Source organism: Carcharodon carcharias, chromosome 12 (assembly GCF_017639515.1).
Source record: "Carcharodon carcharias isolate sCarCar2 chromosome 12, sCarCar2.pri, whole genome shotgun sequence".
Taxonomy (NCBI): Eukaryota; Metazoa; Chordata; class Chondrichthyes; order Lamniformes; family Lamnidae; genus Carcharodon; species Carcharodon carcharias.
This window is the reverse complement of record NC_054478.1, coordinates 130,878,345-130,900,781: the sequence shown is the minus strand read 5'-3', so window position 1 is coordinate 130,900,781 and position 22,437 is coordinate 130,878,345. Positions and strand designations below refer to the sequence as shown.

Below are 22,437 nucleotides of genomic sequence, written 5' to 3'. Positions count from 1 at the left end.
GTTAACCGAAACCTTGACAGGCTGACACAAGGTCCCGGGCTTGAGTTCAGAGTGTGTATTGGGTCAGGTGACCTCCCCTGTCAGAGAACTAGTTAATGCCCGCAGCCCACGCAGCAAGTAGATGCAAAATGGTCAGCTTTCCCCACAGTTTGGCCACTCTTGCTGGGAGTGCAGATCAGAAAGGGCACTGTCTTGAGTTGGGAGGGGAGGCAGCAGAGGGGGCAGGGACTGAATGAGAGGAACAAAATGGCCTCCCAGCACGCAGTGTGTCAAGATCTGCATGTTGCCGAAACAACCAGTGCTGTTGGTGCTGCACCCCAAAGGCCTTCAGGCAAAGAGGGAAGGATAGAAATTCTAAATTTATAAACATAAAAATTAATATTTTTTAAATATAATACCAAAACCTTGCACTGTTGGATATTTTGCATGATAAAGAGGGCTTGTATTCCACCAGCATAACAATTAAGAGAGGAAGCCATTACATATCACCTTTTGAATGCTTGCAACTTTTGCAGTTAAATCATCTTTTTAGAACAAAATCATGCTGTTCCATTTTTAGTTTTCTTCCTTTTTTTTTGCACCTTTAACGCTGCCTTGTTGCCCTTTGACTAACTAGAAATCCCCCAACTCACTGATCTCACCTTCGTTGACGTAAGCGACACGACCATCGGCCTGAGATGGACGCCGCTTAACTATTCGGCCATTACTGGCTACCGCATCACAGTCATAGCGGCGGGGGAGTCCGTTCCCATTTTCGAAGACTTTGTCAGCTCATCGACGGGATACTATACTGTGCAAGGCCTGGAGCCCGGGATAGATTACGACATCAGTGTTATCACCCTGATAGAGGGTGGCGAGAGTATTGCGACCACTCGAAAGCAGCAAACCGGTGAATTTTTTTTCAGCTCGTTTTTTTTTTCTCCTCTGATACTTCCACCCGCACTCAGCGCTACACGCTTTTCCGGAAGTTGGCAGTCTCTCAGTGAGCTCTCGCCAACCTGTTTGCCAACTGAATGCATGCCGTGCTGGGCGGTTTTGTCTCTCTGCCCTCCCCCACCCCACCCCCAGGTGTGCATGTGATAAGTTTGAGCCTGTGATTGATGTCTGCTGGGAATGGTGCATGCTGGGAATGGTGTCCATGACAGTGGCCCCAAAACACGAGGGCATAACTTTCAAACCAGAGCTGGGGATGATGTCAGAATGCGGTTCCTCTCACAAAGGCTGGTGAAAACCTGGAGCTGTCTTCCCAGAAAAGCTGGATTTCAGTTGAAAGTTTCTAAACTGAGATTGCTATGTTTTTGGTAGGCGTGGGTATTGATGGATACGGAACTAAGGTGGGTAAATGGAGTTAAGATATAGAGCACCCATGTTGTAATTGAACTGCAGAACCATCGGGGTGGGCTGAATGGCGTATTCCTGTTGCTATGTTCCGTTTTAATCAAAACCTGTTAAAAATTCAATTTTGGGATCTATCAAAACAAGGTGAATTCCTAGGTGTCAGCCCTGGTTCCGATGGTAGCATTCTCACATCTGAGGCAGAAGACTTTGGGTTCAAGTCCTACTCTGGAGCACCAAATTGATTGCTGCGTTCTTGAGGGTGTCACCTTTTGGATGAGACATTGAACCAAGACCTCATCTTACCCTGTCTGGAGAATGTAAAAAAAAAATCCCATGGCACTTTTTCAACTGAGAGCAGGGGAGTTTCCCCAGTGTCTTGAGACAATATTCATCCCTCAACCATCATCACTAAAACAAAAGTAGGTTGTGGGATTTGTGGGATCCTGCTGTGCACAAATTGGCTGTTGCGTTCCCTACGTTACAATAGCTTCCCAATGTGATCTAATTGGCTGCAAAGTGCTTTGGGATGTCCTGAGGTGGTGAATGGTACTATATAAATGCAAGTTCAATCCCTGTGCCAAGGTAGATTGGAATAGGTCTGGCTACTTCCAGGTGAAGGTGCCCAAGTGGGGGAGATTGGATTCTTACTGCAGAACACCTGATGCTTAATCTTGTCTTTCCTGTTTATTCAGCAATCCCAGACCTGGATAATGGGGGAGGAGGAGGCAGCCCATTTATAAGGGAATTGGGAAATCAGTTGAGAGGATGTGAACTCACGAATGCAGAAGGGTCAAGAGATTGAGAGCAAACTCTAGCTCCTTTCTCTGAAAGCCTGCCTCCATATGGGGTATTTAGTAATGAAACATCCCCTGCCCCGATCTTGGGACCTGATGTCCCAGTTTCAAGTACAGGAGAGGGTCAACAGTGAATGTGTCAAGTGTTTGGAAGTATGTGCGTGTGTGCGTGTGTGTGCATGCAGTCCCGACCATCCAACCTCTAATGCATGGGGCCTGTGTCTGTGCGGTTCCACTGTTCAATCCACATCAAGAGCTGACAATGACCGACATCTTTTCATTTCCTCTCCTAGCGGTCCCGCCTCCCACTAGACTGCGCTTCAACAATATCGGAGAGGACACCATGAGGATCAGCTGGTCCCCACCCACCTCTGTCGATCTCAGCAACTTCCTTGTGCGCTACAGCCCAGTGAGAGATGAGGAGGGCACCACCAATCTCACCATCGCACCTTCCAGCAGCATGGTCCTACTGACAAGTAAGGGGCAGTGGCTGTGGAAACACATGCGTGTGTGTGTGTGTGTGTGTGTGTGTGTGTTGTGTGTGTGTGTGCAATTTGTGTGCTTGCGTGTGTCGTTGAATCTAACCTTTGCTCAGTGTTCTTCATGGACTGTGAGGCAATGCCTTGCATTAGGACATTGGCCCATTTGTCGGTTCCTTTGTATGTGGCCTTGTTCTGCCCCTGCAGTGTGGTAACAAACCATCCTCCTAACAACCAGCCCATGACCCCAATTAATGGTCCACATGACTCTGCCACTGGGATCCAGTCACTTCCAGGGAAATGTGATCCAATGAGAAAAGGCTTGCTTGGCCCACCTGTCTCACTCTGACCTCAGCCCTCATTGTGGACTCGACCCAATCTGTAAATTTCCTGAAGGAAGTTCTTCATTCTGAGACTTCTGTATTCCATCCTGGCCTGCAGGCTGACACTGTCATCGCAGGCCTGCCTGCCTCTCCAACATGCCCAGTAGCACTGGGATCTATCATGTCCACTGGACCAGTCCATTCCTCGAACTTCCCACCCTACTTCTGCTGCCTAATGAAGCAGTTTATTAGCATTGGCATCAGCTGCCTTTGCTGGGAGACTGGCCTAAGCAATCACACCCACGCCTGCCCTCACCCACCCCCTGCCTGTCCACCTATTACCTGAGTGAGACACTAGGTATTTGTGGGTTTGTTCCCGCCACCTCTGATCTTGGCCACTGCCTGCTTAACAGTGTTGCCCTCAGCACCCTTTAAGCTAGGAAGAGTGAGTAGGGGGATAATTGATCTTTGAGAGATGATAAGATGGGCCATTCACTGTGGTCAGATAGCTGGCCAACACTTTCTACACTTCGCATGCGGTAATGACACTTGGCGGGCTTGTTATGCAACACTAAAATAAGCAGATGCCTTTGGGAGAGGAGAGTGTGGGTCTCACTCAGTCATCCCGTGCCTTCTGTCCAGGGACTTTGTTAGTGCTGTTTCCTGATGCTATAGGATTGAATGACTTGGTCTGTGTTTTTATCCTTGAATTGGTTTGCTTTGGATGGGGCCTACATTTTCATCTAATCTGAAGTCATTGCTGTTCCTCAGAGCTCCAGCCTGGTACAGAATACCAGGTGAGGGTGTACTCTGTGATCGATGAGAGGGAGAGCACTCCGCTAGTTGGAAGACAACGAACAGGTAACTATCAACACGTGGCGCTGGCAGAGCCCGGGTGCACTGCTCTCGCTGGGTTTGTGGGAATGGGGAAACTGTGGCTCATTGATGCCTCATTCTCGGTTCAATTAATCGTCTGGGGCGGGGGGGGAGGTGCGGGGAGCGGGGTGGTGTCAGGCAATTTTTAACTCAACCCTCCCGATTCCCACAGTTAAAAGGTTGGAAGATAGTGGGTAATATAATTGAGTTTAAAATGATTATAAGATTTAATAGGGGCGGGCGATAAATGTTGGCTCAGCCAGCGAAGCCCACATCCCCCGAATTAATTTTACAAGAAATAGGGTAGACGAGGAGAAATTACAGGACTTGTATCCTTTATCCGAAACCCTCGGACCGATTGCATTTTGGATTTCAATTAATTTTGGTTTTCGGACACTGCATGTTAACTTACTAGACTAGCTAGGCAATGGCTAGAAAAGAAAGGTAAATACAGGGTAACTAATGAGCTTCTTTTGGACATGTTCACCACACAAATCGCAAGGTAAACAGTGCAGACAAACAACTAGACTTCCCACGCTAAGGGTCGATGAAGTTCAAAAAACATACGGTTTTTGGATGTGTTTGGTTTTCAGATTTACAGATACAGAATACTGGAACTGTACTTCCTCTCATGCAGCACTCCAGAACAAGGGAACACAACCTTAAAATTAGAGGCAGGCTCTTCAGGGGTGATGTCAGGAATCACTTCTTCACTCAAAGGGTAGTGGAAATCTGGAACTCTCTCCCTCAAAAAGCAGAGCGGGGTGGGTGTCAATTGTAAATTTCAAAAGTGGGAATGATAGATTTTGGTTTGGTGGGAGTATTAAGAGATATGGAACCAAGGCAGGTCGATGGAGTTAAGATACAGATCGGTCATGATCTCATTGAATGTTGGAACAGCTCAAGGGGCTGAGTGGTCTCCTCCTTCTGGTCCTGTGTCCCCTCGCCTTCTGCACTTGCAAACATGTCACCACCACCCTTTGCTCTGTGTTGACTTCACAGTCAAAAAACAGCATGCAGCATTTGACCTGTGGTCATGACCTTCTGCACCATCTATCTAGATCCTCGTGTGTGATCTACCAGCTTTATGTACCTTGTGACAAAACTGCACAACGATAGATATCATGCAATGGGTTCCCTTTCCTTTACAGAAAAAAAATAGAAAGCTATCTTAGAATTAAGCAAAGATGCAGGCCATTTGGCCCAACCAGTCAGTGCAGGTGTTTATCCTCCTCACGAGCTTTCTCTCATTCACCTTCATTTTACCCTCTCAGCTCACCCTTTTTATTCCTTTCTCCCTCATATGCTTGCTTCCTGTGCAAGGCATCGATGCTATTCACCTCACCTACTCCATGTGATAGTGAGTTCCACATTCTCACCACTCCTGATAAGAAGTTTCTCCCTATTAGATGTATTAGTGGCTATTTTATATTTACAGCCCGAGTTTTGGACTCCCCACAAGTGGAAACATCTATCGCACCCTTTCATAATTGTAAAGATCCCTATCAGGTCATGCATCAGGCTTCTCTTTTCTAGAGAAAAAGGCCCCAAACTGTTCAGCCTTTCCGGATAGTTATAAGCCCTCTAATCTTTTTTCCACCTTTTCCAGTGCCCTTCTATCCTTTTTATAGTATGGAGGCTAGAACAAGTTCTCGGATTTACGGTAGAATCATCAGCCACACTCCCAGAGCCAGTAAGACTTTTCTGTCAGCTTTACTCACCCACTGAGAACACTTAATTCCCCTTGAGTGAGGATGCTGACAGACATGAACATTTCATCCAGTATGTCTCTCACCGAGGAACAAATGGACAATCTTGAGATGGAATTGTTCCAGAGTCTGAGCTGAAGAGAGAGCAGCTCCACATTAGCCTGTAGTTTGCTCCAAGTGAATCGTTAGCACACCCTACTGAGCTCAGACTGAACTGCACCCACAGGGGGATTTGTCTTTGAGCAGAAGAGGGACTCGTACCAGAGTTGAGACTTCCAGCTAATAATCCACTCAATCACTACTAAGATGGGTGTTGCGCCAATCTGACAAATGGACCGATTGTTTTATTTTTTTATGTAACTTATTCTTTTGTAACTACCCTAAACTAATGTTGATGACATTCATGCAGAATATTCCTTCAACCAGAACCGTTTGGTATATACAACACAAAAACAGGCCAGTCGACCCAGCTGGTTAATCCAGTGTTAATGCTCCCTGTATATCAACTGAAAGTTGAGGCTGGGTGTGAAACGACCCTTAAGTGGTCATTAATTGGCCAAATAAGGGCCTCAGTTGGGGCAAGGCTGGAGTGGCCGGCCTAGGCCTCGCCCATCCCAGTGTAAAATTGCGGAGAGGCCAGGGGTGGGGGGGTGGGGGGGAGCCCGGTGACAAGGCCATCCGAGAAATTTTACGGCTACCACTCCGCCTACAAACCCACTGGCGGGGGACGTAAAATTGGGCCCCTAACATCCCTGCTTTCACTTCTATCCCTCGAGAAATCAACCCCAGAGTCTCCTTTACTTGTTTAATGTCCTCTTTTAACCTGCGCTGCTACTTCTCTATGATTTGTGTATATGTGCACCCAGATTCCTCTGCTCCTCGAACCCATTTTATTTCCAAGAAATAGATGGCCTCCTTATTTTGCCCACCAAAATATAACACCGTACACTTCTCACTTGGAGGTCTTGTGGCACAGTGGTTAGCGTCTCTGCTTTTTGCCTCAGACATTCAAGTCCCACCCCAGGACTTGATGGCTGCAGGAGGTGTATTCAAAATATGGCTAACCAGGATGAGTATCAGCATGCAAGTGCTCCAACACACACCAAAGACAGGTAGTTGGAATGGAAGAGATTCCTGGTCAGCCATGTGATGGAAAGCATGTTGGAGCCTCAATTACTCATCGCTGTCCATAGCTCCAGACCACAACACTGCATGTAACACACCACATGCTTAACAGTGTTGAAGTTGATTTGCTGATACACGCCCATTCTTCAAGTTTGTTAATATCTTCAGTAATTTTGTCACCCTCCTCCTCTGTGTTAACTACAGGCCACCCAATTTGGTTTGTTTCACAAATTTTGAAATTGTGCTCACAATTCCCGTGTCCAAATCATTTGTCTAAATGGTGAACAACAGTGACCCCAGCACTAATTTGTGTGGGATCTCTCACCTTCTGCCAGTCTGAGTAAGTATATTTGCCCCCTTACTTTCTGCATTGTGGTTTGTAACCAGGTGTCGAGTGTTATATAGAACTATATGGAGTTTGCGGCACAGAAACAAGTTGACTGGTCTATACCATTTCTTGATGCTAGGACATGAGACTTTTACACTCCACAGAAGCCATGGAACTTTTAATGTCTTGCTAACTAGATGCCACTGCTAATATTGCACCGAGCCCAGTGTAACTAATGTCCCATAAGCAAGTGAAAGATGTGAACCCATTGGTACGGTGCCACACAGCTTAAACCTCTGACAAAAATGTACAGACAGCAAGCCTGATGAGCTGTAACGTCTGTGGCTGCAAGTTTGAAGATTATAGCTGACCTGTGTCCTACCTCCATCCACCCACCTTGGTTTCCTGACCCCCAATACCCCTTCCTAACAAGGGTTGTTTTCAGTTTGATAGGAGGCACCGTAATACCTCAGTGAAATCCTGTCCTTCCTTCTCTCTGTGGTGTGCGGTGTCACATAGCACCAGTGCCAACCAGGACCTCGCCTTCATACCACGCCAGTCAGGAAAACATGGAGAGAGTTGCCCGCCTGTTTTAAAATTGCCAATGATGTGCCCGAGATCCCCTGATTTGGTAATGGGGGGGAGGGGGAGTCCAAGCTAAGAACTCTACCTGGCTTTTCTGCCTGCTTCTCTCATCTAATGCAGACCATGTAAGGGGCTAACAATTATTCTTATTCACTGACACGGGATGAGACATTTCTTTGCAACTGAATCTGTTCTTGAATGGCATCAAATTTTAAATTTTGCTTTGTATGGAGGCAAAGTTAAGTGAGGGTAGTTTTTTTTTTCCTGTTGATCTGATTTGTAGCTCAATGGGTTGCATGCTTGGCTCTGAGTCAAGCAGTTGTGGGTTCAAATCCCACTCCAGGGACTTAGGCAAAAATTCTAGGCCTATGCACCCAGAGCCATTCCGTGCTGCCTTTTGAGATCAGGCATTAAACCCCATCTGCCCCCGCGGGTGAAAAAATAAACACCAATATTTATGCCTCGACCAACAACGTTGAAATAGGTTATTGCCTCGTTATCATGTTACAGTTTCGGGATCTTGCTGTGTACAAGTTGGCTGCTGCATTTCAACAGCAACTACCCTTCAAAATTATATTTCATTGGCTGCAGAGCACTTTGGGACACTTTGGAGTTTGTAAGGGCGCTATAGAAATGCATAAGATCTTTGACAGACATGTGCCTGTTGTTTGCACCCAGGCATCGACACACCAACTGGCATCGACTTCTCTGGTATAACGGCGACCTCTTTCACCGTGCACTGGCTGCCCAGCAAAGCCGTGGTCACCGGATACAGGGTGCGACATCACCTCACTAATGGGGCCAATCCTAGGGAAGAGCGGGTGCCGTCCTCACGCACCTCTCTCCAGCTGACCAACCTGGTGCCCGCCTCGGAGTACATCATCAGCATCTCCGCATTCAACGGCAGACGGGAGAGCTTGCCCCTGGTTGGCCAGCAGTCCACATGTAAGTGAGTTCTCAAACTGGCCGCAATCTTCTAGACAAAAGAAGGCAAACAAAACCAAACTCCCACCGGGTGGTGCTTAGTGAAGGCGGATTTGTACAGAACCATGTGATGCCTCCTGTGGTCAGATAGCTGGCCCCAACTCCTGACCACTGGGCAGTGACCATGGCTGGGTCAGGGTTTCAATGTGGTTGTGTGAAGCTGATCCACACCCAGTCCTCAACTGGTAGCACCCAATGGAAGGTGTGCATGCCAATGCTGGGTGAAGGAGGGTTCAGGTGGGGCTGTGTGAAGCTTCCTGCAGTTGAATAGCTGGTCCCAAAGTGCACTAGGGCACAGAGCTGGGCCATGTTAGAACCATAAGCCATCAATGCCTCTTAACAGAATGGCTAATACAGAGAGGAAAACAGAAAATTTACCATAACATTCCTGTTTTGTGTGTAAGGTATTAAAATCTTGTGTACAGCCTCCATTTCCTCTAAGGATCATCCTAACTTCCTGTCCCACTTTACGGACATGGTGAACAATACTGCAGGCAATTGGCTAATTTTACATATTTAAAAAGATTCAGTCATCCTCTATGTTGGAAAAGTCACGTTATGGACTATACTTGTTCCGGATGATCTCATCACCTGAGGGAGTGGGAGAGGAATTTTCCAGAGTATTTTTTCTCTTATTGTCCTTGTATTTTTCTCTGCTTCTTTTTACCTCTCTCAGATGATCTGACTGTGAGGGTTGGTGGGGGGTGGGGGGGGCAGGGGGCGGTGTTGGGTGGAGTGGGGTTAGGAAGTGTTCAATCGTGATGCTCCATTCATCATGGTGTGGGGCAAGCCTGATTTGGCATGTAGTCTTTCCCTGCCTGTTCTTTTTTATTGTTGGAAAATGACTGCCTAGTAACATTAACTCGACTGAATTCTTTACCCTCTTTTCCAAACCCCCCCCCACCTCACCTACCCTGCCCAGTCTCGGATTCCCCGACGGATCTGGAGTTCACCCGGTCCACTCCCACGAGCCTGAACGTCAGGTGGAAACCACCGCCTGTGACTGTTAAATTTTACCGCATCGCATACGGAAAGTCAGGTAGGCCTTGGTTCACTGGCCTCTGCATGGCCGCTGCGTGAGACCGCAACGAGCTGTCAGCATGAATCCCAATTGTTGCAGTGGGATCAAACTTGGGGTCAATCTGGTACCTTCCTTCTTAGCTCTAGTTAAGCTCTAGTGCGATCCCATTTGGAGAAGGGTGTTCAGACCTAGCCACCGCACCTTAGGCAGGATAAATTAGCCTTGGAGAAAGTACAGTGTAGATTGCTAGAATGATATTTGGACTCCCAAGGGTTAAATTTGCATGAATGGAGTGCAAAAAAATAGAGCTGTATTCCTGGAATTTAGAAGATTAAGAAGTGATTTGAGCGCAGTTTTCAGGATATTATGGAGCACTGATGGGATAGATTGGGAGAAACAAGTTCTGCTGGTTAGAGAGTCTAGGAATGGTGGGGGCATAGCCTAAAAATTAGAGCTAAACTCCTCAGGAGTGAAGCTAGGTTACAGCACACTAGAATGGTACCCAGGCTGAAACTATGGTAGCACCTGGTGGAATAAGGACCAAAGTTAATAGGCTATAGAGGTTCAGAGGGAACTTGCATGGGCCTAGAAATTGAGGCTCAATCCTGTTGCAATGCATGCATCCCGTGAGGCCTGTGGCAGGCCCAAAGAGATTGCTTCCCCACTCTCAGTTGGAGCTTGCAGCAAGATTGGCCAGCCAGTCTGCAGGATGAGCAGGTTGGTGGGGTACAGGAGGTAATTGACAGGGGGTGCAAGCATTGACTGGCAGAAGCCTGCAACTTTAACCTGGAGCCCAGAGGAGCAAGTCATTAAACTTCCAATTCAACCATCTGGGCAGCTGGTCCCTTTAAGAGCCTTGGACAGCTAAAGAAACTGACCCTAGGCATGCACGTTAAGTCCCACATTCACGTGCAGATCAACCAGACAAAAGTAGGCCCGAAACAGGCTTTTGGTCTCTCATGTGCAGTGAGCCTGACACTTGTTTCAGGCATATTCCTGGGCGCCTAATGAGCAGCTGTGATGAAGATGGCGGGCAGAATTCCAGAAGTGGGCCTTGTGGTGCCTATTTGATGCCTGTCAAATGGACATGGCATCATCGAGTTTCTAGGCGCTCATGTTGACTTCAGGAAAACATGTGAAATCAGTAAATGTACCCTGTTTTGTTCTGCAGCGTATCCCATAATGCCTTTTTTATGTGATTTAAGTCTCCTGCCACCATAGTGACCATGCAACCTTTTCCTTTTAACCACCTCCCCATTCCCCCCCCAACCCCCCCCCCCCCGGATTTCCTCACAGGAGGCCGCAGCCCGGTGAAGGAGATAACCGTTCCAGGTGGTGAGTCCACCGCCACCATACCCAACCTGCATCCAGGCACCGAATACACCGTAACCGTGTATGCTGTCACTGGCCGGGGAGACAGCCCGGCAACCAGCAAGCCAGTTGTGGCTTCTGAGAAGACAGGTAAGGGGGTTGCGGGGAGGGGAGGGGTTGCAAAGCGAGAAGCGCGAGCTGATAATTGTTTGCCTGTTGTGTCAAGCTGCATTCAAAGTGTTGAATTTTCACGGAATTGTCGAATCATTCAGCCCAGAGGAAGGCCTGTCAGCCCACCGTGCTTCTCTGAAAAGAGCTACCCATCTCCCTGCTCTTTCCCCAGAGCCCTACAAGTTTTTTTTTGTTGCAGCATTAATCCAATTCCCTTTTGAAAGTTACTATTGAATCTGCTTCCACCACCCTTTCAGGCCCTGCATTCCAGGTCACAACTCACTGCGGTTAAAAAAAAATCTCATCTCTTCTCCTGGTCCTTTTGCGAGTTGCCTTAAATCTGTGTCCTCTCGTTACAGAGCTGTCATTCCAGTGGCTGAACTGGAAGCACCCCAGTGGGAAGTGTACCTGGATAAGTTTAACAAGCTGGCTCTGCTTTGGGTCATTCTGATAACTTAATTACATGCAGTGACACCACACTGTGGCTTGGGACTGAGTGGTACCAGGGTCTTATCAGCTTGCTTTCCACCTCCTTGATTTCATCCAGGTTTGGGTCTGAACCAAGCTAGCATGGATGCTTGCTGAAAGGATCCTCCAAGAAGATGAGACTAGAGAGTCCGGGTCCCAGCTGCTAGCAATCGTTGGCCTCCCATAAAACAAACCTGGCATTCCTGCTTCCAAAGTGCAGCCACCAGGTATTAGTGTGGAAATCAGGGGGAGTCTCACTGCAGAGATCATGGGGAGTCTTGGTTGTTGAGGACTTCCCTTGTCTTATTTGCCTCGTTCCATGACCCCATGTATAATATACACCACACCACTCGCTGTTTACGAGGAACAAATGTATTGAGGAACTTTGCGCTGTGTTTGCCCCTACCTCAATACTCTCCGTGGAGCTTCACCAGGATGGTGCAGGGAATAAAATAGTTAATTCATGAGGACAGATTGCATGGATGAGGTTTGCATTCGATATATATATAATAAATATATATATATATACACAAGATGAAAGGGTGATCTAACTGAATTGTTAAAAGAATTTAATGGGATGATAGAGGGGAAACTATTTCCTGTATTGGGAGAGTCTGGAATAAGGGGCATAACCTTAGAACTTTCAGTGGTTCAGGGATGATGTTCAGAAGCTCTTCTTCACACAAAGGGTAGAGGAAACTTGGAGCTCTCCTCAAACACTGATGCAGAGGGTCAGCTGTAAATTTCAAAACTGAGATAGTTAGATTTTGGTTGACTCAGGGATATGGAACCATGGCGGGTAAATGGATTTGAAATAATGATCCAAATGACTAGTGGAACAGGTTTGAGGGGCTGAATGTCCTGATGATCACATAAGAATTGCTGCTTATGTATAGCTTCCATTTACTAACTTTGTGCTTGTCAAGATGAAGAGGCTACAAAGCTGGGGGAATGAAATCGCTTTCCAGGTCTCCCTACAGCACCGACAGGTAAGCTTGCTGGCAGAGTGAAGCTGCCTCAGCTTAACCAAGCCTCAGGCCTTCAGGGCTCCAGGCAAACGTCCATCAGAAGCCAGCTGGGAGTATAGTCAGCCACACTCAATTCTTTGTCAAAATAAAAGTCGAGCCTCTGCTGTAAATCAGAACATTGCTGGCCACTACTGGGATTTAAATAGCAAAGCACAGTGGCATATAGGGCCCATGTCCTAAGCTTGCCAGCTCTCTCCTGTGCCACACAGCCAGGAAGAGAAAACACAAATCTCAGAAGGGACTAGTAGGTGAGTTGCCCTCGCAGAGAGACAGCATGGACATGACGGGGCTGAATGGTTTCCTCCTGGAGGTGTTCCGCGGTTCTAAGTTTGGAGTTCCATCTATTCCACTTCTCCTCTCTTTTTCCAGAGATTGACACTCCGACTTTGCTGAAGGTGAAAGAAGCGAATGACAACAGCCTGACCATTAGCTGGCAACCTTCCATTGCCCCGGTGACCGGTTACAGGGTCACCAGTACCCCGAAGAGCGGCATGGGTCCAGTTATAACTCGCTTCGTCCCGGCAGGTCAGTCACCAGAAATACACACAGTGGTGGGTGGGTCTTCGGCTAGTGGGATAAGGCCTTCAGTTGGCAATAGGTAATATTGTAATACTACTGTGGACTAATTAACTACATTGAGGCTTTTATTTAAAGCTGGCTGTTTATTACTAAAATGCTCTATCAGACTCTGGCAAGAGTCAAGCCTTCAGAAGGGGAGGGCGGACAGTTGGGATGGGACTTTATTTTGCCACGGTGAGGACAAGCTAACCTGTAGCACAAGTGCGCAGAGCTATAGGGTAACGGTGCCATCTCAGTGAGTGCTTGCAGACTGGTTACAGAAATACCAGCGGGTGATCTGACCCTACAGTTGACGGGGTACTTGTTGCCGCTGGGGTCCGGGGAGTTGTATTTACTGACTGGAGCCCTGCTCAGCTGACACTGCCAATCTGACTTGCCATGCCAGAGAGAGCTGGAGAACCCCAGCCGAACATTCTCCAGAACTACTCAGCTGTTCTACATGTTTCTCATTGCCAGCTGGGGGAGGGGTTAGTCCCTCCATTTCAAAGATTCGGGGGACTCTGTAGAAGGAGCCCAGTCAATCAGAAATTGGGCAACATGTTGGCAGCCGTTTAACCAGAGCCGGGGTTGCCAAGCACTGGCCTGGACTCACCAGGAATGAAAAGATTCCTCTCCTAGGGTCCAGGCATAACCTTGAGAAAAATGTCTTCGGACACTGAATTATCAGTTACAAAAATATTGAAACTGGGAAAGAAGCTGTTTGACTGGGTGAGGCGGTTGAAAACAGGATGTCATGTGATGAACCCTCCAGAATATGTCCAACCAGATTTAACACTACTTTATATGGGATTTCCTCTCAGAAAGGGATTAATGTGGGACTCTTTTTAAATGATTCATGGCGGGAACAGGATCTGAATTTGGAAAACCAGCCAAAACTCCAAAGCCTTAAACAAGTTCTGGTCTATACGGGAGTTGAATACATGGGATGGCGACACCAAGGTATTTGAATATGGCAGCAGGAGAAAGTCAGGAAAATCAACCTCTGCCTGTCATCTTTTTTTAGGTCAAACTCAACTGACCATCAACGGCTTGGAGCCAACAATCGAGTACATGGTCAGTGTGTACGCCCAAGGAGAGCACGAAGAGAGTGCAGCGCTCACCGAAACAGCAGTCACATGTATGTATTTTGTAACACATGCACGGTGGCACTTCCACACTGTCCAAACCCCCTGTCCATGGCCTGGGACACTTTCCAGTTAGCCCCCCCCCCCCCCCCCAAGTTTGAAAAGGACATGAATGTGGCGGTAGATTTAAAACAACAGGCAGGCTTGAGGCCTACCCAGATCCTGGTGGACCACTTTGGCAGGCGGGTGTTCTCTTTGGCCACTTGAACCCCCGTTGCCTTCATATAATTTGAACAGCAATGATGGATTTGTGTGGAAGGGTTAACACTCAGGCTCCCAGCAAGCAGCTGCACCCAAGGGGAACATGAGCTGGAGAAACTGGGTCTGCCGTGTTGAAGCCTTGGTCTTCGACGTGTGCTCCCTTTGAGTGAAGCTGCTTGCTGGCAGTCTGAAATTACCCCAGCCTGACTGTGCATGCCTAAATCAGACATTGACTAACAGTTGTAAGAGCCTTTCCCTTTTTCAGTCCCTTACATTTGGGAAGGAGTCCCAGTGCTTAAGCACCTGTCCATTGGTTCAAAGTTAAAATGAAGTGCTGCATCAGAAGCAGTTTTATAACCTAACAGATTGATTGCTTTTTGCTTTGTTTAGATGAAGCCTCGCCGTCCCCTTCCCCTGCTCTCTGTCAAGTCCCAGTGTCTGCTGTCTGAATGAAATGGAAAATCAATGTCCTCATTTTCCATTGATTAGTCTTTGATAAAGCACGGTGAGCCGTATATAGCCTCACTATATCAGATTGCCACTCTTGTTGACCCTTCAAAGCTGATGGATATGTAAATGCGCTATGCTGTGCTGTACTTGTGTAATCTGAAGTAAAACGTTAAGGCTTTGCAAAGGGAGAAAAAAAAGTATGGGAACGGTTTGCAAGCGGTCTCTGCCTATCGAGCGCTGAAAGGGTTCGTGAAGACTTGACTCAAATCCACGTTTGCAAACAACTTCTTGTTGCTCTCCCGATGGCCCTCTTCATCGCCCGACGATTCAGCGCCGTGTCAAACCGTTCCCGAGCACCCTGTGACTGGGGCCAGCCGGTCAGGAGGAGATGCTTAACTTTTTTTCTGTTTGTTCTGTGTGTTGCTTCGCCCTGTTTCTTCACCCGACAGCCATCGACCACCCAACGGGGCTGACATTCACGGACGTCGAGGTAGATTCCATCCGGCTGGCGTGGCAGAGGCCTGAGGGGCAGGTCACCGCATACAGAGTGATCTACTACAGCCCCGAGGATGGGGCCCATGAGCTCAGGCCCAGCCCAAACTCGGACGACGATTCTGCCGAGCTGATCGGCTTGCGGCCAGGAACAGAGTACACAGTGAAGGTGTACGCCCTGTACGATGACCAGGAGAGCCCCCCTTTGATAGGCACAAAGAGCACAGGCAAGTGGCTGCAGCTGAGCCTCCCTCAACGCACAGAGGCCGTGAGTAACGATACCACAAAGTCCCGGCCTGAATGGAATTGATTGGCCGATTCCTCCCGTCAATCACACCCAGAGATCGCACGCTGTAACTGACTGGAATTGATTGCATGCACACAATGTGTATTATGAAGCTATCCTCCACTCACTGCATTTTGCTGGCGTACTAATCCTGCTATTATCGGGAGACTTTGCTGTAGTTTCAGTCGTGACCTCTTTGATTGTAGAAGCTGCTTAAATGGACATCTGTTTGCTGTAAATGGTTTCCATACCCATTCACTTTCCATTTGGCCTAGGAGTTGTCTTAGTTGCAGGTTTTCTGGAGAGTGACGGTCTAAACTCAAGGAGCTTGACTTCTAAGCAAACTCAGTTGTTTTATCCAACAGAATGGCTCACTAGACCACTTCAAAGGTCAGTTAGATGTCAACCAACCATATTGGCATGGGACTGGAGTCACATATAGGCCCAGGTTGGGTAAGGACAGCAGATTTCCTTCCCTAAAGGGCAATTAATGAACGAGTTAGGTTTGTAATGATAATCCAACAGCATTCCCTGATACTAGCTTTTTCCTTCCAGATTTTTAAAAATTTGATCTAAAGTCTCAGACTCTGGACTATTCATCCAGGCCCCTGAAGTTGATACTAAAGAAAGCCCGCCATAGTGTAATGCAGGGGATTGATTTACTATTGGCCCATTTCTTACCCCTTCACCTCTTTCACACTAGCCTCTATCTCTAAGGAGATCAGGGAGCTAACTCCAGCTACTGTTCAATCACAAGGTTCTTTAGCCACTCACTGAGAACCAGGCCAAGGACAGGCCCAATCTCAGGTCAGAAAGTACCATTACAGACTTCTCGAAGCAGTCTCAGCTAGATGCAGGTGGAGTCCTTCTGGCGTAAGCATGGCTCAGGTGACAGCACTCGTACTTCTGAGTCAGGGGCTGGTGGGTTCAAGCCCCCACTTCAAGAACAAAATCTAGATTGACACTTAGGATGGCTGAGGGAATGCTGCACTGCCAGAGGTGCCGTCTCTAAATCAAGACCCTGTCTCCTCTCTGAGAGAGACCTAAAAGTCCCATTTCACTATTTCAAAGACTGGGAAGTTCTCCCCGATGTCCTTGCTGATGTTTATCCCTCAATCAACATCACAGAAACAGATAATCTGGTCATTATCACGTTGCTGTATGTAGGAGCTTGCTGTGTGCAAATTGGCTGCTGCATTTCCTACATCACAACAATGACTACACTTTCTTTCATTCTTTCATTCTGTCAATTTCATTGCCTTTCAGCCGTGGCACCCCCGAGTGATCTGGAATTCGTTCAAGTGACTCCAACAAGCATGACCATTAGCTGGCATGCACCTGATGCTAAGCTGACTGGCTACCGTGTGCTAGTGAAACCGAGGGAGAAGGAAGGCCCGAGCAAGGAGCTGAGTCTGGGCCCAGAGAACACCAGCGCCACAGTCTCTGGTCTCATGGTGAGTCTTCCTCTTCCAATGCAAAAACCTTTTTAACTTTTGCGGCTGACAAGTATTGTTCCTTAAAATTAGCACTGGGCCGTTCAGGAGTGACATCAGGAAGCATGACACAACATGAGAAGATGAATAGAAGCAGGAGTAGGCCATTCAGCCCCTCGAGCCTGCTCTTATCTTTCAACAAGATTATGACTGATCTTCTGTCTCAGCTGCATCTTCCTGCTTAATCTCCTTGGTCTACAAAATCTATCAATCTGTCAAATATACACAGTAACAGAGCTTCCGCAGGTCTCTGGGGTAGAGAGTTCCAAAGATTCCCAACTCTTTGGGCTGGAAGATTTGGAAGAATTTTCTCCAGCATCTTAGCCCTTAATGGCTGACCCCTCATGTTGAGACTGTGGCTTTGTGTTGAAGATTGCCCTGCCGGGGAGACACCTCACAGCATCAATGCAGTCAAGCTCCTCAAGACTTTTGCATGTATCAATGAGATCACTTCTCATTCCTCTAAATTCTAGAGAATATAAACCTAGTATACGCAACCCCTCCTCATAGGATATTCCTGATATCCCAGGAATCAGTCTTGTCAACCTTCCCTCTAAGGGAAGTATATCCTTCCTTGTGTAAGAAGACCAAAACTCCAGTAGTCCAGGTGTGGTCTCACCAAGGCCCTTTACAATTGCAGCAAGGCTTCTTTATTCTTATAGTCCAATCCTTTCATAATAAATACCATTTGCTTTCCTAATTGTTTGCCATTCTTGCATGTTAACTTTCTGTGATTCACAAGGACACCCAGACCTTACAGATTACCAAATTTTCCCAACTCTTCACTGTTTAAAACATAGTTTGCTTTTGTATTTACCTACAAAGTGGATAACTTTGAATTTACCGCATTATACTCCATCTGCCACATTCTTGCCCATTCACTTAACCTGTCTGTATCTCCCTTCATGTCCTTCTCACATCTTACTTCCCCATGTAGCTTTGTATTGCCAGCAAATTTGGATACATTATGCTTCGCCCCTTCATCAAAGTCATTGAAAATGTCCCGTTTATTCCTACTCTCTGTTTTCTATCCATTAACCAATTACCCAGTCCAATTTGTGTGGCACCTTATCGAATGCCGTTTGAAAATCCATTACGTCACAACCCCGGTTCCGCTTTACCCATCTGACTTGTTACATCTTATTAAAACTCCTAAACGATTTGTCAAACTCTTTCGTAAATCCATGTTGACTCTGCCCAATTGTATTATGATTTCCTAAGTGCTCTGATACCATGTCCAGATAATAGATTCTAAAACAAAAACAAAAAATGCCGGAAAAACTCTGCAGGTCTGACAGCATCTGTGGAGAGACAGACAGAGATAACGTTTCGAGACCATATCTTCTGAAGAGTCTGATGAAGAGTCATACGGACTCGAAATGTTATCTCTGTCTCTCTCCATGGATGCTGTCGGACCTGCTGAGTTTTTCCAGCAATTTTTGATTTCATTTCAGATTTCCAGCATCCACAGTAATTTGCTTTTATAATAGATTCTAACATTCTTCCCACCACTATTTTGTTTCCTGATAACTATTTTATAATTCCCTGTTTCCTCTCTTCCTCCTTTTTTGAATAGTGGAGTTACATTTGCTTCCAAAGGAATTCTGGAAGACTAAAACTAATTAATCCACTACCTCTGTTGCCACCTCTTTTAAAACCATAGGATGTAGATCATCTGGCCCAAGGGAATTGTCAGCTTTTAGTTCTGTTAATTTCCCTAGTACTATTTCAATTCTCATATTAATTCCTTTTTAAGTTCCTCATTCTCACTAGACCCTTGGTCCCCCACTATTTCTGGAATATTTAGCCAAGTCTGTCACAAAGACATATAAAATATTTGTTTAATGCCTGTGCCATTTCCCTGATTCTGCATTATAACCTGCCCTGTCTCTGCCTCTAAGAGATCCATGTTTATTTTCAATAATCTCTTCCTTTTTTCATACCTATAGAAGCTTTTACAATCTATTTTTGTTCCTGAATAATTCTCTCATCTTATTTTCTGTGCTTGATCAATTTCTGCAGTCATCCTTTGCTGCATACTAAAATCACTCTTCATCCTCATACTTACTACTCTTTCAACATTATAAGCCTCTTCCTTTAATCTCATGCTATCTTTAATTTCTCCTGTTAGCCATGCTTGGAGCACTTTTCCTGTGGGTCTTTATTCCTTAAGGGAATATTTAAGAGTTATGAATTATGAATGTATTCTTTAAATAGTTGCCATAAAGGTAAATGTTCACACAAAGTGGGGATCTGAAACTATCCCCCCAAAAAGCGGCTGAGGGTGAGGCTCAGTTGATAAATTTCAAAGCAGAAGTTGATAAGATTTTCATTTGCCTCTCTCTTACCTCTTTCCTCCTCCAATACACTCCCTTCTTCACAATTTTGGTTTTATGCTTTAATATCCCCTGTGACTCGATATGAAATTTCTCTAAAGCGCCGCTAAGACATTTTATGACATTAAAGGCGCTTTATAAAGACAGGCATTTGTTGTTATATTAATAGTTATGGACTCATTTCGGAATCCAACGAGTGCTTGAGTTAAAATATAGACTGGTCATTACAGATTTAATAGAAAGGCTCGCAGGGCTTATCCCTGTTACTATGCCCCAAAGTTTTAAATGACAAGAATCTTGAGCGAGCTTCTCTAGAAAAGGAAAGGCTGAGGCCTGACCCAATGAGGTCACTAAAATTATGAAATGGTTTGATCAGGTTGCCGTATGGATGCTAGTTTTGCTTGTGGTGGGGGCAGAGGGAGTCCAAAGCTAGGGGTCACAGATAAAAGGTAGTCACTAAATAAATCCAGTAGGGAGTTCAAGAGAAAGTCCTTTGCCCAGAGGGTGATGAGAAAGTGGAACTCACTACCACATGGAGTGGCTGAGGGGAACAGCAGGGATGCATTTAGGGGGAAGCTAGGTAAATGCGTGAGAGAGAAAGGAATAGAAGGATACGCTCATAAGGTGAGATGATGAAGGGTGGGCAGAGGTTCATGTGGGGGATAGATCAGTTGGGATGAATGGCTTGTTTTTATGCTATGTAATTTCTATGTAATTCTTTGCTAAATCAGGTTGCAACGAAATACAACATCTTTGTGTACGCCATCAAGAACACCTTGATCAGTAAGCCCCTGCAAGGCATCAAAGCCACATTGGACAGTGAGTATCCCTGTTACTATGCCCCAAAATTTTAAATGATAAGAATTCTTGACCGAGCTTCTCTAGAAAAGGAAAGACTGAGGCCTGACCCAATGAGGTCACTAAAATTATGAAATGGTTTGATCAGGTTGCCGTATGGATGCTAGTTTTGCTTGTGGTGGGGGCTCTCCAACTCCGGCTGCATACCCATACTGTTTGGAGACATTCATGGAAACTCTTCCCCTAACAGCCAAACCTCTTATCTGACTGCACCTCTGTAACGTTGCCTGTCTCTGGGCCTCCCTCATCCCATCTATTGCTGAAACCCCCATGCCTGTCATTGTTACTCCTGGATTCAACTCTTCCAATGCAGTCCTGGCCACCTTGCACACTCTGTAAACTTGAGATGATCCAAAACTCTGCTTCTTATATCTCAACATGCCCAGTTCACCCATCACACCTGTGCTCATTGGCCACTGGTCCGGCAACACCTCGATTTTTAAATTCTCGTTGTTGGGTTCAAATCCCTCCATAGCTCTTCCTTGCCTATAAGCTCCTCCAGTCTTGTAACCCTCCGAGATAGCTACACTGCCACAATTCTGGCCTCTTGAGCATCCCTGATTTCCAGCTATGACCTCAGGCTCTAAGCTATGGAATTCCTTCTCCACTTCTCCACCTCCCTCCCCTTGTTTAAGGCACCCCTTAAAACCTACTTCTTTTGACCGAGCCACTAATATCTCCTTGTGTGTGGCTCAGTGTCCTTTGTTTGAAACAGATCCTTGTGCAGCGCCTTGGAGGGATTTGCTATGCAAAAGGTTCTATATCAGTGCGAGTTGTTGTTGTAACCTTGTTGCTCTGTGCTTAGATGTCAGCTCGCCCAAGAAAATCCGCATCAGTGGGGTGACAGAAACCAGCATCACGCTGCAGTGGCGCACCAAGCCTGAGCCCATCTCCGGATTCCAGATTGATGCTGTTCCTTCGGGCACCAGCGGGACGATCCAGAGGACAGTGGGGCCTGATCATCGGACATTTACCCTCACAGGTAAAGTTAGGAGGATCCACCGGTGCCTGTGGGTTAAATACCTCAAGCGCTTTTACTTTCCCCGCCCACCCTTTGCGTTTGCTTTTCAGTCCCAGTGCTCTTTGTCCCAGTCATAGAATGGGACAGCACCGAAGGAGGCCATTCAGCCTGTCATCTCTGTGTTGGCTCTTTGAAAGAGCTATCTAATTGGTCACTGCTTTTTCCCCGTAGCCCCGCAAAAAGGCTCCCTTTCAAGAACTTATCCAATCCCTTGTGTCTGCTTTCGCCATTCTCCCAGGTGGATCATAACTCGCAGCGTTTAAAAAAAGCTTTGTGCCCGCCCACTGGTCCTGTAACCCACTGTGTTCTCTGGTGGCCACAGCGTTCCAGCCGAGGCCTGTCCAGTGACTTAACAAATGGTTTAGCATGAGTTCCCAGCTTCGGAATCAGTCCTGAGTCGCACGTTGGTGACCTAGCCTGCAGCTGGCCACACTTAGGAGAATGTCGTGTCTTATTCTTTTTATGTTGGTTGCACCTTTTGCCTTAGATTTGAATCACCCCCCCATGTTTTTCTTTCCCTCTCCTTTCACAGGCCTTCTGCCAGGCACCGAGTACAACATCCACATCTATACCCTGAGCGGTGATTCTCGCAGTCCGCCCGCCTTAGTCACAGCTCGAACCGGTGAGGAACCCCATCTAAGTGAGAGAGGACGAGTCCTGAGATCTTGTTTTGGTCACCAAAAGTTTTAATTTTCAATGGTTGCTTTTTTTATCTGTTTTGTTTCGCTCGTTTATGAACTGCACCCAATCGGGAGCAACATCAATTCAGTAGAGCTTTCACTGAGCATAATCTCCACCCTGTCGACTCCCCTTGTGATTTGAAGGTCGTCTCATCCCATTCTCTGGTGTACTCCACCCAGTCCTCCTGGGTCAAATTCTATACTCTCTGAACCCCAACCCCCACCAAGCTTTCTTCCAGCACCAACCCCCACTGTCCCCACCCTGATTGTGTTGAATACCCTTATGCTTGCACCCCCCCCCCCCGCCCCCCCCGCCAACCACTTATAGGATAGCCTTCTCCGTTTCACAAGTCCCTTCTTGTACTGGCTCTTTGACA

The 22,437-nt window shown here is 46.8% G+C and overlaps 1 protein-coding gene across 4 annotated transcripts in view; it reads left to right on the top strand.

Moving 5' to 3' along the window:
- Positions 1–22,437, top strand: part of LOC121284837 (fibronectin-like) — a 94,357-nt gene that overhangs the window by 53,579 nt on the left and 18,341 nt on the right. The window contains exons 25-37 of one of the 4 annotated variants that reach the window (XM_041200618.1): positions 617–889; positions 2,426–2,608; positions 3,706–3,795; positions 8,236–8,502; positions 9,464–9,580; positions 10,859–11,023; positions 12,910–13,065; positions 14,123–14,236; positions 15,344–15,613; positions 16,939–17,126; positions 20,233–20,320; positions 21,165–21,341; positions 21,913–22,002. In XM_041200618.1, the coding sequence (XP_041056552.1) occupies positions 617–889; positions 2,426–2,608; positions 3,706–3,795; positions 8,236–8,502; positions 9,464–9,580; positions 10,859–11,023; positions 12,910–13,065; positions 14,123–14,236; positions 15,344–15,613; positions 16,939–17,126; positions 20,233–20,320; positions 21,165–21,341; positions 21,913–22,002 (2,178 nt within the window). The remainder of the gene's footprint in view (positions 1–616; positions 890–2,425; positions 2,609–3,705; positions 3,796–8,235; positions 8,503–9,463; positions 9,581–10,858; positions 11,024–12,909; positions 13,066–14,122; positions 14,237–15,343; positions 15,614–16,938; positions 17,127–20,232; positions 20,321–21,164; positions 21,342–21,912; positions 22,003–22,437) is intronic. The other 3 variants (XM_041200619.1, XM_041200620.1, XM_041200621.1) reach the window with 3 other exon arrangements.